Source organism: Heptranchias perlo, chromosome 22 (genome assembly GCF_035084215.1).
Source record: "Heptranchias perlo isolate sHepPer1 chromosome 22, sHepPer1.hap1, whole genome shotgun sequence".
Taxonomy (NCBI): Eukaryota; Metazoa; Chordata; class Chondrichthyes; order Hexanchiformes; family Hexanchidae; genus Heptranchias; species Heptranchias perlo.
In genome coordinates this window covers 32123554-32143020 of record NC_090346.1, presented here as the reverse complement: position 1 = coordinate 32143020, position 19467 = coordinate 32123554, and the positions used below count along the sequence as shown (strand labels likewise).

The following is a 19467-nucleotide window of genomic DNA, read 5'->3' as shown; positions in this document are numbered from 1 at the left end:
AGGCAATGGAATCCCAGTTAGAAGCTATGCAAATTAAAAAACTTCGTGAGTGGTTATCAGATTTTTAATTTAAGCTTTATTTTGGGGTAGCCGAGAGCCTAATGTTCAAGTCAAACAAGATAATTTTTTTTTTGTCTCTGATGCAAGAAAAGAAATCTATTGGCTTTATCTTCAAATTTCTTCATAATTGGGAGGCTTTTAATTCAGTAGCCAGTAAGTTTTCCCCCTATTTTCACTGGCCTGTTCACAGAGTATAACCAACCGTCATTGAATTTAATATTCCCTTTCATAGAAAATGGAAACATTACCAGGATGGCTGACTAACAATCTGTTACTTGTGCACTAAATTAGCTCAATCATCAAAGGAATTGCAACCTAGTTCAAACTGCTCAGCAGACCGCACAATTCCAAGCTAAATTCAATGGATGGCTGTTATTTAGAAATTTTGATGTAAAAGCCTTTAATGATGTGAAAATAGACTTTTGAAGTCACTTTGAAAATATGTCAATTAGATAAGAAAGTTAATGCAACTGAGAGGAAAAAGGTTTGCTTTCAAAAAAATAAATAAAATAATCCAATAAAGAGCAGATGAACAATGGGCAATTATTTTAAGCACAGTGCATCTGACCCAGTAATTTGCCTGATAGTAAGTTCAAGAGGAAAAAATGTAGTATAAAAAGCTACTAATTGACAATTCCAGTGGCTTTAAACTCACATTGGCTCAATACCCAGCTGCTGTGCAATGTCTTTATTCAGCTATGTAATTACAGCCATGCATACTCAAAGCAGTATTAATATTATTATTTTGCTGCTGTATAATCTCCTGTTTAGAGCTCAAAGTTTAATTTAGGAAAATGAGTCTACTGTTATTATTAAGATAAATGGTGCTCTGATCAATTTAAGAGCTAAGATTATTACATTTACACAGGAATCTTCAAATATACCCATCTTTCACTGTAGCATTCACTTTGTGGGATGCATTAATTATATTATAATAAGTCACTTTTCTTTTTTTCACTCTCTTTGTGAAGTCTCGTCTGCCACCCATTTTCCCACCCAAGTTATGCGAGAGTTCTGCTCTATAACTTATGACTAAGAGTATGCAAGATTAATCTGGGGAGACTTGTGCTCCTGTTCTGCCTTTATCCCCACAGGGAAGTGCCTCAATTTTGCACTACTGTTTTTAGTTTAATTGAACCAAAATTAGATTACTCCATGATTCCCCACAGAGTGGATGCTGAGTGGAGCGAGAGTAGATTAGAGTGTTGGGGAGTTAATGTGTACTTCCTAACAGATGACGTTGGTGAGCCCAGAAGTAGGTTATTTGTTCACTCTCAGTCTGGGAATTCCGCATGCCATGGAGGAAATGCAAAAATTACTAAACATGGAAAGGACAGGGGATTTTTCTCTTCAATATATAAAATAGAAATGCTGATCCTTTTTAGTCACAGTTTTTTTTCATGCAATTGAGCAAAAATGTCCTATCACTTTTTACATTTGAAGTTCTACATGGTTTATCTTACTTAATATGAAACACATTCTTGAAGCACAGAAATTAAAAGAAGCACTTACACTGTGTTAGCATTCCACCAATGTGGGTTTTCTTCAGGCTGTGATGATAGAATTCCAGAACCTGCCATATTGAATAAACAGTGTCAGAGTTGATATTTCCCTATTAACTGCAATAACTCTTTCAGAGCTGCAAAAATAAATTGTTTTCAGAGGCTTCCCTTGCTTTGGATAAAATAGCATCAAAGGAAACTATATAATATAATTACCTTTCTGGGTTTGTGGCCATTCAGAAGAACTCATAAGCCGTGGAATTGATCTGTATCTTGCGTCACAGCTTTCTTTGTTATAACAACACCAGCCACCTGTGCTCATTCACACAAAAAAATAGAAGAAAACTAATGATGCTGGACCCCTCATTAGAACAAGAATATTTGTCCAAACAAATTGCTGCTTTAACACAAACGTGGCCTCATCAAATTAATTAGGATTAATTGAGTTTTGATTTTATTATTGCCAATAATAAAAAGTAGTTATATAACACTCTTGTTCTGTTGAAATGGAAATGTTTTTTACTTAATTTTGAGCAAAAATGAACCGTGGTGTTCTACCATTTACTTTGTTCTGTGCCCAAAATCCCTGGTTTGATTAAAGTTGGTACATAATTCAGATTACCAGCTTAAAGATAAAGTACAGCCAAATCCTTTTCTATCACTAATCTCTCTTATTTTTTTTAATCCACAATGGCATATCAGGGTGCAAAACTGATACAATCACGTATATAACTTTAGGTCACAGTAACATCCTATCTTGACCAACTAATCTTTTTCAGATTTTCATTGTCTTGGTTTTGCCCTGTTGTGCACGAGAAAGAGAAGAACTTGCATTTATATAGTGCCTTTCATGACCTCAGGATGTCCCAAAATGCTTTACAGGCCAATTAACTTTTGAAGTGTAGACATTGTTGGAATGTAGAAAACACAGCAGTCTATCACCAATATGATAATGACCAGATAATCTGTTTTTGGTGGTATTGGTTGAAAGATAAGTATTGGCCACGACAATGGTGGGAACTCCCCTGCTCTTCGTCAGATAGTCTCATGGGATCTTTTACGTCCACCTGAGAGGACAGACAGGGCCTTGGTTTAATATCTCATCTGATAGTGCAGCTCTGAGGGAGCACTAAAGTGTCAGCATAGATTATGTTCTCAAGTCTATAGAGTGGGACTTGAACACACAACCTTCTGACTCAGAGGTGAGGGTGCTACCACTGAGCCAAGGCTGAAATCTGTCAACCTCTCATGCACTGTCATGCCTGACATTATCCAGGGAGCCTTTCCTCAAAACTTACAGCAGTAGTTGCAATTACTGCAGGAATAAAATAATCCTTTTCTTTTTGATGTTTCAAAATCATCTGTGTAGAATACCAACACAGTACAAGTCTATCCTGGTAGCAAGCAGATTGAAATAGGCATCTATACTGAGGCTTCTAAAGGGGTTGTTAACAGAGTTATGATCTAATCAGAAATATACTCCACAGGCTTCACCATGCCAGTCATACAGAAGGCAGCAGACAGCATCTGTAGAGTAAAAATTCTGATTGGCGAACTTCACGTACAAACACTTAATGTGCTTGTATTACATTCATGTGCACTATTTCTATGCAGGCATTAAATGGGTTAATGCCTGCATAAAAATAGTACACACCGGAATGTAGTATGTGCGTTAAGTGCTTTTACATGCAGTTTACTAATTGGAATTTCCATTGTTACTAAAGTGTTTTCAACTAAATATCTGTGTAATAAATAGTTAACTAGAAAAATTATAAATCTGCAAATCTCATGAATTCACTTTAAATTCTCCTCACACCATCTATGGACACAGACAAAGCAACTTATTTTCTAGTTAATGATCCTGATTTTTAATAATTCCACCAATAACTAACATGTTCCATTATAACTCATGTTGATAGAAAACTCTTCAAATGTAGGGTCTGCATCCATTAGTTTACCATATTTCACATACCTTCTAAAAATATTAACCATCGCTTGCTCCCTTTTGACTCCCTTATGTAATATCTGCAAATTAACAAGCCACAAATGCAAAAAAAATCAATATAAAATACATAACAAACAATTAGTGCAGCCATATGTTGAGTTAATTTGATTCTATATAAAAATGTCGTTGAGTGAATAATTTAAATTTTATGCACACATGATCAAACTTAAGCTAAGTGTATTTTCTCTCTGTTTAATCATTTTAAAATGTGTTTTATACCCAGCTGGAGTTCCATCGTTGCATGTCACGGTCGTGCTCTTTAGGAAGTTGAGTTTCATCTCATCAGTAGTAGCTGATTTTGAGCATTGGTACAGGGTCTGAGCTAGAGTCCTGACGTGAGACACCAGATTGTCATTGTTGTCTTCTGAAGCAGTAAGATTAGCATGAGGTAGTTCTTCATTAATGACTGGTTGTGCCGATTCCCCACTTGGGTTTGGAGTCCTTCTATTTGGGTTAGAATTCCTGGATGTAGCCTTTGAATTTGGCCTGTTTTGGGGCACAACTGTTCCCAGTAAGGTGATGAAGATTACGGTGCTGAAGAGGTTCATGGCACAATGGGATCTGCAAAAAATAGACACTTGTTAAACAATCAACCTTGTCAATTTGAAAACGAAAGTTTCAAATAATGCATACCTTTGTAAATGTGCTGAAGGAAGTTGTTTCAGTGATGATGTTAGCTTAGATCCAGGAGCCTTTTGGTCTCAACACTATCAGTACTCTTAGAAAGACAGGTAGTGAATGGGTGAGGACTGGTCCCGAAGCCAACCTACTGTGAAGAAAGAAATATTGGATCTACTCAAATCTCGGATGTGAATTTGATTTTATATTGTCGCCATATGGATCAAATTTCTCTTTTCTTAAATTTTGCTTTGAGCTGGTGCCAAGGAGGTGAAGATGGCATGGATTGGACAGGAAGGATAACAGATAGACACACTACTGTGAAAAATGTAAATCTTGCCTTTGAACTGACACCTACATTACTGATAGTTATAACTTCCTCGTTCTACTTTTCCAGAGGTGCTCAATTATGGGACTGTTTTGGTCAAGTTGCATTCTTAAATGGAATTCACTTAGCAGAATCCATGAAAACTAATTAACAAAGAGACAGGCTGCTGAAAGTATTTCTCATCATGAAAGTTTCTATATTTTTTCCTATAAATCTGCTTTGTCAGTTTCTTCAGCCAATTGCATCTCTCCTTGTACTCAAACTCATTGAATTTTTAGAGTGCTCAGCAGTAATTAAAATCAAGAAAATGAAGTGAAACAACCTTCACGTCACGACGCATAAGCGGCATACATTAAAGGAAACATACTTTACATGTTTCACAGTCTTTCATCCTGCTCCTTTGTAAGCATTGTAACTCATTTTCAAGCTAAATTCAGCAGGAAAAACTTACGAAGCTTCATTCTATTTCTTTTCAGAATCAAATCAAGAAATATCCTAAAGTAAGGAGAAATACTTGCAGCATGCAGACATGTAACCTGGTAAGATTATATTAAAACAATTATCTCAACACATAAGGCAGAATACCACATAAAACTTGTGGATCCATTCTGTTAAAAAAAAATAGAATTTATAAATAAAATCAGTATCATCATAAACATATAATATAATTTGGAAATACTGGGTCTTGGCACAACATTGAACAGTAAAGTAGACTTCATGGCATTACCTTTGGATTCAGTTGCAGGGTTTGTCTCTCTAGAGAGTCTGAAGTAAATAGTCATCACCAAGTTTCTGTTGAACACTTTGAAAGAAAACACTGGCTATTTGAACCTGCCCTGCATATCTTTCAGATAGCAGGAGGGTGACGTATTGATCATTAAAGGGGATCACGAGTGCTGTGCTCTAACCAAACACTCATCAATGAAATGCTGGACATCCACATTCGTCAACCATACTAACTGAGCCAGTGCTAAGATCCATCATTAGAACCAGTCCCCTATTACATCAAAGATTGACAGGGTCTGTCATTGCAGGAAAGTAGAGTCTTTTAGGTGTTAACTGCATACCAGACTCTCATATCTTTCAAACAATCATTCAATGTTGACAGATTGTTTTTTGATGTCAATATGTGGCACAATTTCTCATTGAGTGCTAACCAGCCACTAACGACCTTCATATTTGCATGCCTTTAAAGTTACTGAGATCTTCCTGTCAATCATAGTGTATTTCAGGCATTTATCTGATTGTCATAATTGAAAGCGAGTACATTTTCAAGCAAGTATACATTTTTGAAAATTGTCTCTTTTTGTATTTTCAATCTTTATAAAATGGTTCCCCTAAAAATGTTATATTACTAATAAAGAAGAAGTGCTGAATTAAGGTGCTTTCTAAGTTTCCAGAAAGTCCAGGAATAGCTCACTTTGAAAATTCAGCGGAAATCTGCAATTCCATCCGCCCAGCAACAAATGTTATATCTCCTACAGCATGAATGTTTGCATTAGGTTTTTTGGGGAGTGGATGAGGTTGTCCATTTTGCATTAAAATTTAATAATGCATCGAGGCTGATGCAATTATAGATTAGATTAGGCAACCACATCACCAATTGTGTCATCGCACACATCTTTGTTTTCATACCCAGTAAAGATACTCTAGCAGATGATAATGCTCCTCTTATGCAGTGGATTGTTCATCTATAAATAAAATAAGCCTGAATGCTGACAGCTATTAATAACCATTATCACGGTATAGTTAATTCACAGAATTATGACCTGATCAATTCTTATATTTTATATCATAAAACATCTTATTTTCTGACAGTTGCACTCCTGAATCAGATGGACACACAGATAGCACTTGTTTAATTTGTGCACAGGGATTGACCTCAGATGGACAATTTGATAAGTCACTGGAAAATGTCACCAACACCCTTAGGAGGCTTAGTACACTAAGGGGGGTTAATACTAGCTAAATTGTTTGCAAAGACATCAACAGGATTATCTGTGCTAGTAGAATACATTCCAAGAGACCGCAGACATTAAGACCTTTTCACTTAAAATAATTCTCGGTATTCAAGAAAATTAAAGATATGGACATAATTTGTGACTTCCTTACTTCCCCATCATCTGTAATATGTGGTTTGACTTTACTCGTTAGAAGCTAAAGCTAAATTTGTATATGTCTGAAGGAACTGCTCAAATACTAGTTTGTACCTGTTGAATTCAGTTTTCAATCTGTCCACAGATGGTTTTTGGAATAAATATTGAGCTAATCTTTACTCACATAAAAATGTCTTTGGTTTTATAACACAAAGGGGTAGATTTCCAACTTGCTGTACAGGCATCAAACTGGCATTGCAGATCAACTGTCTATTATAGAAACGGCCCAATTTTTATTGAAATAAATGGAGATGTAAAATTGGGCAGTTTCTATAACCGCGGCAAATCTGCAACACAATTTCATGCCTGGGTGGCTTGTTGAAAATCGATCCCAAAGTCTTAAAACATATTCTGAGGTGCCCATTGAGCAAATAAGGGAAGAAAATTAGACATTGTTTTTTATTTATAATTTTCAAACACCTGAAGTGCAGTTGCCTCAATGATACTAATTTTGCAAACAGTGCAATCCTCTAAAATCATAAAAATAGATTGCAGTGATGATGTCAGGCTTTGCTCAAAGAATACATATTGAACTGAGATATATCCAGACTCATGAACGGATAGCATTTAAGCAGCTGTAGAGTGTTTACTTTGTAACAAGACAGAGAAACATTAATATTATGGAGCATGTAGTTTAAAAGGAAAATTTTAACTGAGCAATAAGGTATTGCAATAAACATTCTCTCTCTGGATGGAACTGCTTGAACAGTTTTGAAATAGTAACACACAGCCTAACCACAGGAGGGCACACGTCGGCAGTGTGGGTTTAGACAGCCTCATGCTCCAGCACCACAAGGAAGTAGCATGCTCATAAACAGAAGAGCAGCTCATCTCATTTAAAAGGTAATATTATGATCAACACTGCTACTATTGTATCAGCAATGTGCTGATGTTTTTCCAGGACATTAATAAGAAAAATAGTGTTTATCTCATTATTTTGAAATATAAAGTTTCTGACATACTGCCAAGGAGTCTACATATTTAGAAATAATAAAATTTCAATGGGATAAATACAAAAAAAATAGCTAATTATTGAAACTTTTTTCCCTTTGCAAGAATTATGACAGAACAAATTAATTTATTCAGTTTTTTTTAGTTTCCTGCCTGCATTCTCTTTGTTTTCCAGATATTTTGAAGATTTACACCTCTGTGATTTATAGAATCATAGAATAGTTACAACACAGAAGAAGGCCATTCGGCTCATCGAGTCCGTGCCGGCTCTTTGTGAGAGCAATCGAGTTAGTCCCATTCCCCCGCTCCTTCCTTAGAGCCCTGCAAATTTTTTCCCTTCAAGTACTTATCCAATTCCTTTTTGAAAGCCACAATTGAATCAGCTTCCACCACCCCTTCGGGCAGCGCATTCCAGATCATAACTATTCGCCGCATAAAAAAGTTTTTCCCCATGTCGCCTTTGGTTCTTTTGCCAATCACCTTAAATCTGTGTCCTCTGGTTCTCGACCCTTCTGCCAAATGGGAACAGTTTCTCTATATTTACTTTATCTAAACCCTTCATGATTTTGAACACCTCAATCAAATCTCCTCTCAACCTTCTCTGCTCTAAGGAGAATAACCCCAGCTTCTCCAGTCTATCCATGTAACTGAAGTTCCACATCCCTGGAACCATTCTAGTGAATCTTTTCTGCACTAATACTGCCATTTCTAGGCATGCTTAAAAACATGAGGAAACACCTTGAAACCAGTTTCCCTTAACTCAAGAAATTGTATGCGATTTAAAAAGCTAGAATATTTACTTCGAAATATTAAAAGAAACAAATGGAAAAAATTGAAGATCTTATCAGAATTTTATGTGGGAAAAATATGCAAACTGGATTAAGTTGTATTTTTGAACAAGACAGCAACACATACTTCTTTGGTTCCATTAATTATTTTCTTGAAACAATTATATTCCAAATAGTTCAGTACACAAGGAACTGGAGCACCAGCATGAGTGTCATAAAATGGTAGGTGGTGGGTTTGCATGTCACTCACAACCTCGTAATTGCTTCAGAAAAATATTGGCAGAGGCATCATTATCCTTCTTGTTTCATAGCCACAGTTAGTGTGTGGTCCCCTAAGTCTGGGCAAAGGGGGGAACTTTGGGGAAAAGGGGCTTGTACCCTCAAAAAAAATGATAAAGGTAGTGTTATTTTCATAGCAGTAGAAATGATGAAGAGCAACTCCTTTCCCCTTGAACTTCTCATGCACAAAAAGGAAAACTTATCTGTATCCAGGTTATGTAAAATTAATTTGAATTAGTGGCGAAAGTGTTAATTTCAAAGAGAATGGAACTCCATTACTGCACCTTGCAGCATCAAGTATACCCCATATATATCTACCTTAAAATAATAAAATGTCTTATTATGATGGAAGATCAGGGCAAGAATGGGAGTTATGCTCAGATCTGTAGTAGGAAAACATTGCAATGCTTTCATTTCAATAATTATATAATAAGATGTATTGGAGAGACAAAGGACCACTTAAAGTCATTTGATTTTGATATTGTCCAACATCTGGGACATGAGCTTGAATCTAATCCAGAGTGATGGGTTGAAAATCTCCTCTCCTCTGCCAGCTGTAAGTATCATACATCAAACTAGTTTGGATAGTCTCAATTCGATTTCTAGTGTACGTTCGTACCAGAAAACTATCAATAATTCACAAGTTGGCACTAAATTGGCAATCTCATTTAGAGACACAAAATTGCTACTCTAGGAACTAGGGAAAAAAATCACATTGGTGCATTTGGAGTCCTTTTGAAATTGTTGGTACAAATAGAAGGATCCACCTCTGCATCAGTCACAAAAGGACTCAGTGGGAATAGAGTCACATTTTCACTCTAACACTCAGGCACCAACCCAATCAATTTGTATTCATGACAGATGCCAGATGCTAAAGCGCCAACATATGGATTGTTTCAAGCCTCATCCTGACAGTTACCTTTCTAAGATTTTGTGCACTGCAGTCAAAGTCTATATTTAACAGTTCACTCGGTCAGCTTTAAAGGACCTATTCTGTTGAACTGCAACCTACATTATTTTTTCCACACAGATCTGAAATGCTCACCGTTTATTTTATAATGTATCCTCCTTAATTAAAGGTCATTTGGCACTAGTAAGAATGTAAAAAAAATATTTTTACGGAAGCTCACTCTCAAATTACCACCAGCCTCCATGCATATGGACAGATGTATAGTGAAGTAAATGCCTTCATAGGCTAACATGAGTTTGACAATAATCTTTTGTGTATTTTTACTTTGCACTTTCATAAACAGGTGTTTTTACACAGCTCTGAAGATAAGGTGCTAGAAACTCGATCACACACGAAAAAGCATGCGCACGGGCGAGGCATACAGGCATGCGGGGCGTGTAGGGGGTGGGGTGCCCAGAGGGTGGTGCATGCATGGGGCGGGCCACTCTTTACCTGTGCCTGTCCGAGGCAGCAAATTAAATTCGTGCTGGGATCTCATTAAAATGATTCAGGCGTGCAGCCAATGAATGGCGTTGGCTGCACGCCTGAATAATTTTAACATTGGGGAGGGGGTTGGGAAATCGGGCGTCTCTGACCTCACTTAAAGGCAGCCAGCTCCTCTTAAAGGGAGGTGCGCTCTGGCTGCAGATAGCAGGGAAACCTCCCAGATTGTAGAAGATGGCTGGAAGAGGTCCAGATAGGGCACCCAGCTTCTCCAATGCCATGTTTGAACATAACAACATAAGAAATGGGAGCAGGAGTAGGCCGTACGGCTCCTCGAGCCTGCTCTGCCATTCAATAAGATCATGGCTGATCTTCTACCTCAATTCCACTTTCCTGCCCGATCCCCATGCCCCTTGATTCCCCTAGAGTCCAAAAATCTATCAATCTTAAGCTTGAATATATTCAATGACTCAGCATCCACAGCCCTCTGGGTAGAGAATTCCAAAGATTCACAACCCTCTGAGTGAAGAAATTCCTCCTCATCTCAGTCTTAAATATCCCACCCCTTAGCCTGTGACAATGCCCGCTAGTTCTAGAGTCTCCAGCCAGGGGAAACAACTTTTCAGTATCTACCCTGTCAAGCCCCCTCAGAATCTTATATGTTTTAATGAGATCACCTCTCATTCTGCTAAACTTCAGAGAGCATAGGCCCATTCTACTCAATCTCTCCTCATAGGACAACCCTCTAATCCCAGGAATCAATCTAGTGAACCTTCTTTGCACCGCCTCTATGGCAAGTATACCCTTCCTCAGATAAGGAGACCAAAACTGTACACAGTACTCCAGGTGTGGTCTCACCAAAGCCCTGTACAATTGTAGTAAGACTTCCTTACTCTTAAAATCCAACCCACTTGCAATAAAGGCCAACATGCCATTTGCCTTCTTTAGCCTTGGTCCAAGTGGTGGACAGGAGGATGGTGATCCTGTTTCCCCCGGGGGGGGGGGGGGGGCAAAAGCCCTCCAGGCAGCACCTCCACCGCCAATGGGAAGAGGTTGCAGAGGAGGTCAATAGCAGGAGCTTAGCTCCCAGGACATGGCTGCAATGCCAAAAGAAGTTCAATGACCTCATTACAGTTGTCAAGGTAAGAATACTTCTCTCTTACTTTCTGCTCACACCCCCACCACCTCCAGCCTCACTACTCACAATACTCCCCCTCCCCCGCTTCCCTTCACTCTCCTACAATCACTCCACCTCCTTCTCCTCCTACTCACAGACCCACCACTATTGTAACCCTCACTTCCCCACCCCTCACATCTTACACACTGCATACCAACTATTCGCTCATGACAGGCACATTCTCTAAACATCTCACAAGACTGTCACCAATACACTCCCTTCTTTCTTGCAAGAGAAGGTCGCACATAACCTGATGCAAGAGGCTGCCACCGGAGGGGGCCGAGCCCACCTGCACACCCTTTACCTCGTGGAAGAAAATGTGCTGGCCATCATGAGCAGGGGCAGAGTCACGGCCATGGTGACTGGCAATGCTGGAGGAGATGTCATGTAGGGTTTCTTCACACCTTATCCTCTTTTTCCCTTCTTACTTTTATCTCACCCCACACACTCTGCATGACAAACTATCCAGCCACTTCTTCCTCTGCTCTACCTCCACACTAAAAGTTAAATCCTTGATGAGCAATATAAAATGTGCAGCTCAATTTTAATTGTAATCTGCAGTAGAGTTTGGTTCCAATTTGAAAATTTAAGGCCAGAGATTGCAAACTATCTTTTGCTGCTTTCATGTGAACTGGAGAAAGGGAAATTGCTGAGTGAATATAAAGGGCACTGAAAAATCACTTTAAAGAAGTGATGAACAAGCAGTTTGATTTTATATTCTGACTTGCCAGACTGTTCAAGAAGTTTTTATTAACACTGCCACAGGTCAACATCATGGATTTTATGAAAACCATTGGAATTCTGTGGGACTCTCTAGAGTCCTGAAATCTTGGAATTCGACAGAATCTTGGACAGCACCTGTCAAACTACTCTGATATCAGAGGCAAGTATTCATTTCTAGAGAAGAGAAAAAGAAAGAACTTGCATTTATATAGCACCTCATCAAGGGCGCTAAATTGGGCCGTGTAGCGCCCATTGTTTCGGTGTTACACGCCAAACGTCATCTTGGTATAGGAGTTAGTGCATGCGCATTAAGGTATTAAGGGATATGGGCCAAAGGCAGGTATATGGAGTTAGAGCACAGATCAGCCATAATCTTATTAAATGGCGGAGCAGGCACGAGGGGCTGAATGGCCTACTCCTGTTCCTATGTTCCTATAAATACCGAACACTGGAAGCATGTAAAGTAGGGAGAAAGTGCATGCAATCAATGTGCAACGCTGATTTAAAATGATAGACACCATTTTGGACCTTAACGCTCAACTCAATGCACAGTCTTAACCCCAACCATCTGAACGTGTCTTACAGTGCCTGAAGGACCCCACCAGTGTTATTTAAAGGGGCCAGGTTAGTTGCTGGATTATTGCTTCTGGCTGCTGGAGGAGTAGGAAGTGTTTTTTGAAGTTCCCTATTCTTACTGAGAGTTTCGACACTACTTTTGAGAATGCTTTGGCAGGTACTGCCTTACGGGCAGGAAAGTTTCAACCATGGTTGAACAACATTCCTGCCAACCGTGGGTGGTCTGCTAGTGCTCCCACTGGGAGCATGCAGAGAGGCCATGCACAGTGGGTCAAGCTGCGAGGAGATGGAGGACGAGGAGGCCCAGGGCACTGAGCAGGAGGCCCTACCCAATAAGGGCCTTCCGGGACCAATTGTCTTACTTCAACGTGACCAAGGAGGATTGCATCTAACGCTTGAGGTTCACTAAGGAAGCCGTGACCGAAATCTTGTCAACTGGTGCGGCCACAACTGCAGCCTCAGAGCAGGGCAAGGACAGCATTGCCTGTGGCTGTGAAGGTCACCGTGGCGCTGAACTTCTACGGCTCAGGAGCATTTCAGGCCTCTGCTGGCGACATGTGCAACATCTTGCAGTATACAGTGCACTGCTGCACAAGGGAGGTCACCAGATGAGGAACAGGTTCATCACCTTCCCTCTCCACAGAGACAAGCAGAACGAGCGAGCATGGGGTTCGCTCACATTGCTGGCTTCCCCATGGTGCAGGGTGCCATTAACTGCACGCACATTGCCCTGCGTGCCCCACACATCAACTCAGCCGTCTTCGTCAACCGAAGGGGCTTCACTCCATCAACGTGCAGCTGGTGTGCGACCATGCACATCGAATCATGGAGGTCGATGCCCGCTGCCCTGGGAGCAGTCACGACTCCTTCATCATGCGGCAGTCCAACGTGCCAGCTATTTTTCACCTGACTCGGTAAGTCAAAGGCTGGCTACTGGGCGACAAGGGCTGTCCCCTCACGCCGTGGCTCATGACACCGGTCAGGAACCCACGCACACGTGCAGAGCAGGCTTATAATGAGAGCCATGCTGCCACATGCAACATCGTGGAACACACCATAGGCCTCCTCAAACAATGCTTCCACTGCCTGGACTGGTCTGGAGGAGCCCTGCAGTACTTCCCTGAGCGGATGGTCAGATTTGTGGTGGTAAGCTGCATGCTGCCCAACCTCGCCATCATGAGGGACCAGCCTTTGCCACCAATGATTGGAGAAGACCCTGAGCCAGAGGTGGAGGAGGAGGAGGCAGAGGAGGAAGAGGCTGAGGAGGAGGAGGAGGAGGGGGTGGAGCCGGAAGAGGAAGTGGAGGAAGACGCAAGACCACAAGCCATATGCTCGCCTGATCCATGCCCGCTATCAATAATTTGAACTACATCCTCCAACTCACCAACAGTCCTACACTCCCCACCTTTCCGCTCCCACAAGACAATAAAATCACCCTCCATCTGATTATACACTGGTGGCCCTCTCAGCTCATTGCATAAATAAAAACCACCACCAAATGCAAAATCAAAGTCTCATTTATCAATGAATAAATGAAGTTATGCAAACATAGCAGAACTATTCACCCTTGTGCATGCCCTTAGTGCCTTTGTTCGTGTGCCTTTACCTATCCTAGTGCTCCTACGAGGTGCTTCCCCACTGGCTGGAGCACGGGTGGTGGAAGGCTGCTGGCCTTCAATGGAGGAACGTGCAGATGGCCTTGGAGGACGACCTCAAGGAGCTCTGGGCCGGGAGGGCCCGGCTTCAGACTTCATCATCGCAGCATGGGCTGCAGCAGTCTGGCCTGGCTGGCTGATAGGCAACAACAGGGGCACTGGCGGAGTGGCAGGGGTGGGACCAGGAATGCTGTCGTCCAGAGAGAGGGCAGCAGGTCTGACTGCCATGGCGCCACTGCCACTCTCCCGGGGTGGCCCCTCAACAATCCTGGTGATCAGCTGGAGAACGGATTGCTGGAGTGCTGTGAGGCCCTGGAAGCCCCATTCCACAGTGATCCCCAGAGCCACGATAGCAGCAGTCTGAGCTCCAAATGCAGTAGTCAGAGCTCCAAATGCAGTAATCAGACCTTGGATGGCAGATGTTTGTGCTGCAATGGATGCTGTGACATCAGTCATCAGACGCTGCATCATGGTGGGTTCCACAGGTGCACTGATGGAGGTGACCACCCGTTCCATGTTGGAAAGGATGGGCTCCAAGCTCTGCACAAAGCCATGTGCCAAGTTGGAGCTGGACTCCTCCTTGCCCCTTCTCATTGTCCGCAGGTTTTCTGGCAGGTTTTCCAGTGCCCCAAGCATTTGGTGGTGTATGCCAAGAGCCGTCTTCTGTAGCCTTGCCCATCAAAGTCCTCATCTGACTCCTCTGCAGCAGAACTAGTGAGTGACCTCGCCCTCTGGCGAGCTGGCACCTGTGGTATCTGTTCCGCCTGCCCTGGCTCCTGCGCACTTGTGCTCTGTGTCTCACCACGTGCAGATCCCTCCTCTAACCTAGCCTCTAAAGGATGCGTAGTGTCACTCTCTGAGCTGGTGGAAGCAAGTGTCAGATAGAGTGACGTTGTGGCTTCCTCCTCCTCTTCCTCCTCCTCAGACGGCGCCGCCTCGTGTTCTTGGGTATCTGCAATGACAAAGGGAAACAGGTTGAGTTGTGGAATGGGGAGAGGAGCAAGTATGACGTGTGTGCTGACAGCATGTGCAGCACGTGAGTCAGAAAAGATTATGGGAGGAGGGAGATGTGGAAAAGGAGAAGGAGCATTAGATATGCAGAGACCCCCTTTATTGGGCCCTCCAGCGCGGCATGTTGTGATGGCTGCAGCGACGGCCCGCCCAATGATCCTGAGCACTGTCTCCTCTAGGGGGGTTGAGGATGTGTAAACGTGCCCGTTCACCCTCAGGTCTCTCCTACTGCCGGTTGTTATGCGCCACCTTCTCCTATAAGGCAGAGGACAATGTGTCAGTGAGTCTCCTGTAAGGTGTGTGGGTGATGTGCCTGTCGTGGTCGAATAGCTGCCAGTTTGTGTGACTTGTGAGTGGTGGTTGTGTGGCCTGCAAGTGTGGTACTATGTGCGGGTGAGATGCAGCATGCCGAGAGCAGCATTGCGTTGGATGTGCAGTGTTTGTTGGTGGGTGGGTGGGTGACAGAGGGTGTGATGCATGGAGCAGTGGTGCAGTGGAAGGATGTGCCACTTGACACTTGCATTCACTCACCTTGACCACTCGTGTTAAATCATTGAACTTCTTTCCAGCACTGCACCCACGTATGTGGTGCAATGCTCCTGGCGTTTACTTCCTGCGCCACAGCCTCCCAATGCCTGCACAGCTGCAGTCTGGAGGGTCTCCGGCCACCCTGCGGGTACATGTTGGCTCTCCTTTCGTCCACACCTTCCACCAGGACCTCCAGAGCATTATCAGAGAAGCATGGAGCCCTCTCTCATGCCGGTCCTGCTATTCTCGTGGCCATTTTTCCCTCCACCAAGTAAGCTGTGTACCTGCCATTTGAAATGTGCACCTGCACCTTTAAGAGGTGCAGGCTGCTCATGATGTGCGCTGTGCACGCCCCATTTCCAACTTCCTCATTCACCAAGCAGCATCTCAGCAGCGCGGGTTGCGCTGGTTGCACGGAGATATCATGGTAAGTAGCAGGCAGCATGGAGTTCATGTGCTGCCTGCGTAGGGGCCATCAGGCGCGGGGTACTAGCGCATCGTGCTACCCCTGCACGAAAGCGACCCTTATCGAATTTTTTCCCCCCACATCTCTTGGGATATCCCAAAGCACTGTTGGTATGTAGCTGAACACAACGGACAATTTGCGCACAGTGAGGTCCCACAACTATCAATAAGATAAATGATCCGTTCATCTGTTTTTGATGATGTTAGTTGAGGACGAATGTTGGATATCTGGGGGAACTTCCTGTTCTTTATCGAATAGTGCTTTGGGATCTTTAATGTGGGACATTTTTCTACATTAAAGGCACTGTATAAATTCAAGTTGTTGTCCATTTGAACAGACAGATAGGGTCATGGTTTAATGTCTCACCCAAAAGAAGACATCTCCAACAATGCAGCACTCCCTCAGTAATGTACTAGAGATTCAGCCTAGATTATACACTGAAGTCCCATTAACAATATAGCATAATGGCTTTTAACAGAAATGTTCTTGGAATATATTTAATTTTATTTGTAGCTGAACCCTGATTTTGAGATTTAAGACTGTGGTGCGACCTCTAAGGTGCAGGAAAACAATTGGGGCCAACAGGCAAAGTTTATGCCGTACTTTTTTTTTCAAATGACGTGAACAATAGTTCAGATAATGAAGCAGAACACAAATAACAGCACTTGTTAAAGTTAACAAAGAACAATTCCATCAAACACACAGAACAGCAGCAATCTCTCTCCAACAGGAAAGCAGAGGTCTCACTGTTGTTTTTTCAATATTTATCCTAAGAACCCAAATGTACCCTCGCACCACGATAGCCTTTAAGATGGAAGAGCATCAGTGTTGCTGGGAAATTTGATGTGTAAGGCTTTAGTTTCCTTATGTGATTTAATTAGGTGAGGAACGTATACAAGTGGTTTTGCAACATAAAATGAAAGTGCTACTCAATGGGCTATAAATTGTGCTGCGTAGTGCCCATTTTGTAGACACTATGTGGCCTCCTAAGGATCCAAAATGGCATCCGGAATGCACGCACACGCTTCTAGCGTGACGTGCGCCAGACATCTTCTTGGCAAATGGATTGGCACAAGCGCAGATAATGAACGCCAGCACCATGTAAAATAGGGAGAATATGCGGTAGATCAGAGTGCAACGGTGATTTTAAAGGACAGATGCGATTTTGGAACTCAAAGCTCCAGCCAACTGCACTGTCTTAACCGCGCACAGCTGAACAGGTCGTAGACGGCCTGAAGGACCCCTCACCAGTGCTATTTAAAGGGATCATGCAGGTGTTGCAGGTTAGTTGCTGGATCATTGCTTCTGGCTGCTGATACAATTGGACATGTTTGTTGAAGCTTCTTATACTTGGAGAAAGTTGCAATACTATATAGAGAGTGGCCTGGCAGGTCCTGCATTACTCTTGGTGGCATTTAAAAGTGTGCTGAACAAGGTTTCTGCAACCATGGGTGGCCTGCTAGGGCTCCCGCTGGGCATAGAACATGACTGGGAGCATGCAGAGAGGCCACACAGAGCAGGTCAAGCTGTGGGGAGAGGGATGGGAAGGAGGAGGAGGAGGAGGAGGACGGGCAGGCCACTGAGCAGGAGGCCATATCCAATGAGGGCCTTTAGGGACCAGTTCTCTTACCTCAACATGAGCAAAAGTCATTGCATCCGATGGCTGCGGTTCACGAAAGAGGTCGTGAAGCAGATTTGTTAGCTGCTGCAGCCACACCTGCAGCCTCAGAGCAGGGCAAGGACAGCATTGCCTGTGGCTGTCAAGGTAACCCTGGCGCTTAACTTTTACGGCTCTGGATCCTTTCAGGCCACTGCTGGCGATATGAGCAACATCTCGCAGTTTGCAGTGCACTGCTGCACAAGGGAGGTCACTGAGGCACTGTCCAAGCTACAGATCTATGCAACAGATTCATCATGTTCCCTCTTAACAAAAAGCAGCAGAACGAGCGACCACAAGGGTTTGTTCGCATTGCAGGCTTCCCCATGGTGCAGGGTGCCATTGACTGCACGCATATCGCCATGCGTGCTCCACATCTCAACTCGGACATCTTCATGAACAGAAAGGGGTTCCACTCACTCAATGTGCAGCTGGTGTGTGACCACACACAGTGCATCATGCAGGTCAATACCCGCTGCCATGGAGGCAGTCATGACGCCTTCATTATGTGGCAGTCCAACATCCCACCTATCTTTCAACCGGCACGGGAAGTCAAAGGATGGCTACTGGGCAACAAGGGCTATCCCCTCATGAGGTGGCTCATGACTCCGGTCAGGAACACACGCACATGTGCACAGCAGGCATACAGTGAGAGCCATACGGCCACACGAAACATCATCGATCACACTGTAGGCATCCTAAAGCATCGCTTCTGCTGCCTGGACTGTTCTGGAGGAGCTCTGCAGCACACCGCGGGTTCAACTGCCATGGCGCCACTGCCAGTCACACAGAGCAGTGCCTCAGCAATCCTGATGATTTGCTGAAGAACAGATTGCTGGAGTGCTGTGACGCCCTGGAAGCCCTGTTCCACTGTGGTACCCAGGGCCACGATAGCAGCAGTCTGGGCTTCAAATGAAGTGTGCAGACCTTTGATGGCATCTGTTTGTGCTGCAATTGAAGCTAAGACATGGGTCATCAGATGCTGTATCATGGTGGGTTCCACAGATGTGCTGATGGAGGTGATCACTTGTTCCATGTGGGAAAGGATGGGCTCCAAGCTCTGTGCCAAATCCTGTGCCAAGTTGGAGCTGGACTCCTCCATGCCCCTTGACATTGTGTGCAGGCTTTCTGGCAGACTTTCCAGTGCATCAAGCATTTGGTTGTGTATGCCCATCAGCCTTCTTCTGTAGCCTGGCCCATCGAAGTCATCATCTGACTCCTCAGCTGCAGAACTAGTGAGTGACTTTGCCCTCCAGCAAGCTAGCTCCTGTGGTATCCGTTCCCCCTGCCCTGGCTCCAGCGTACTTGTGCCCGATGTCTCACCACGTGCAGATCCCTCCTCTAACCTAGCATCTACACTACGTGCAGTGTCAGTATCTGAGCTGGTGGGTGCGAGTGTCAGATCAAGTGACGGTGTGTCTTCACTGTCACTGTCTTCCTCCTCCTCCTTGGACGGTGCCGGCTCCAGATCTTGGGTATTTGCAATGACAAAGGGAGACGGGTTGAGTTGTGGAGCGGGGAGAGGAACAAGTAAGATGCGTGTGCTGACACCATCTGCAGCACGTGAGTCAGAAAAGATTGTGGGATGAGGGAG

At 43.3% G+C, this 19467-nt stretch overlaps 1 protein-coding gene across 1 annotated transcript in view; it reads right to left on the bottom strand.

Annotated features, from left to right (window-relative positions):
• Nucleotides 1–18367, bottom strand: part of notum2 (notum pectinacetylesterase 2) — a 44794-nt gene extending 26427 nt beyond the window's left edge. The window contains exons 1-6 of the mRNA XM_068003059.1: nucleotides 18346–18367; nucleotides 15037–15163; nucleotides 3787–4128; nucleotides 3535–3587; nucleotides 1779–1874; nucleotides 1573–1633 (exon numbers count right to left, since the gene is read on the bottom strand). Coding sequence (XP_067859160.1) covers nucleotides 1573–1633; nucleotides 1779–1874; nucleotides 3535–3587; nucleotides 3787–4128; nucleotides 15037–15163; nucleotides 18346–18367 — 701 coding nt within the window. The remainder of the gene's footprint in view (nucleotides 1–1572; nucleotides 1634–1778; nucleotides 1875–3534; nucleotides 3588–3786; nucleotides 4129–15036; nucleotides 15164–18345) is intronic.
• Between the last annotated feature and the right edge of the window lie 1100 nt (nucleotides 18368–19467).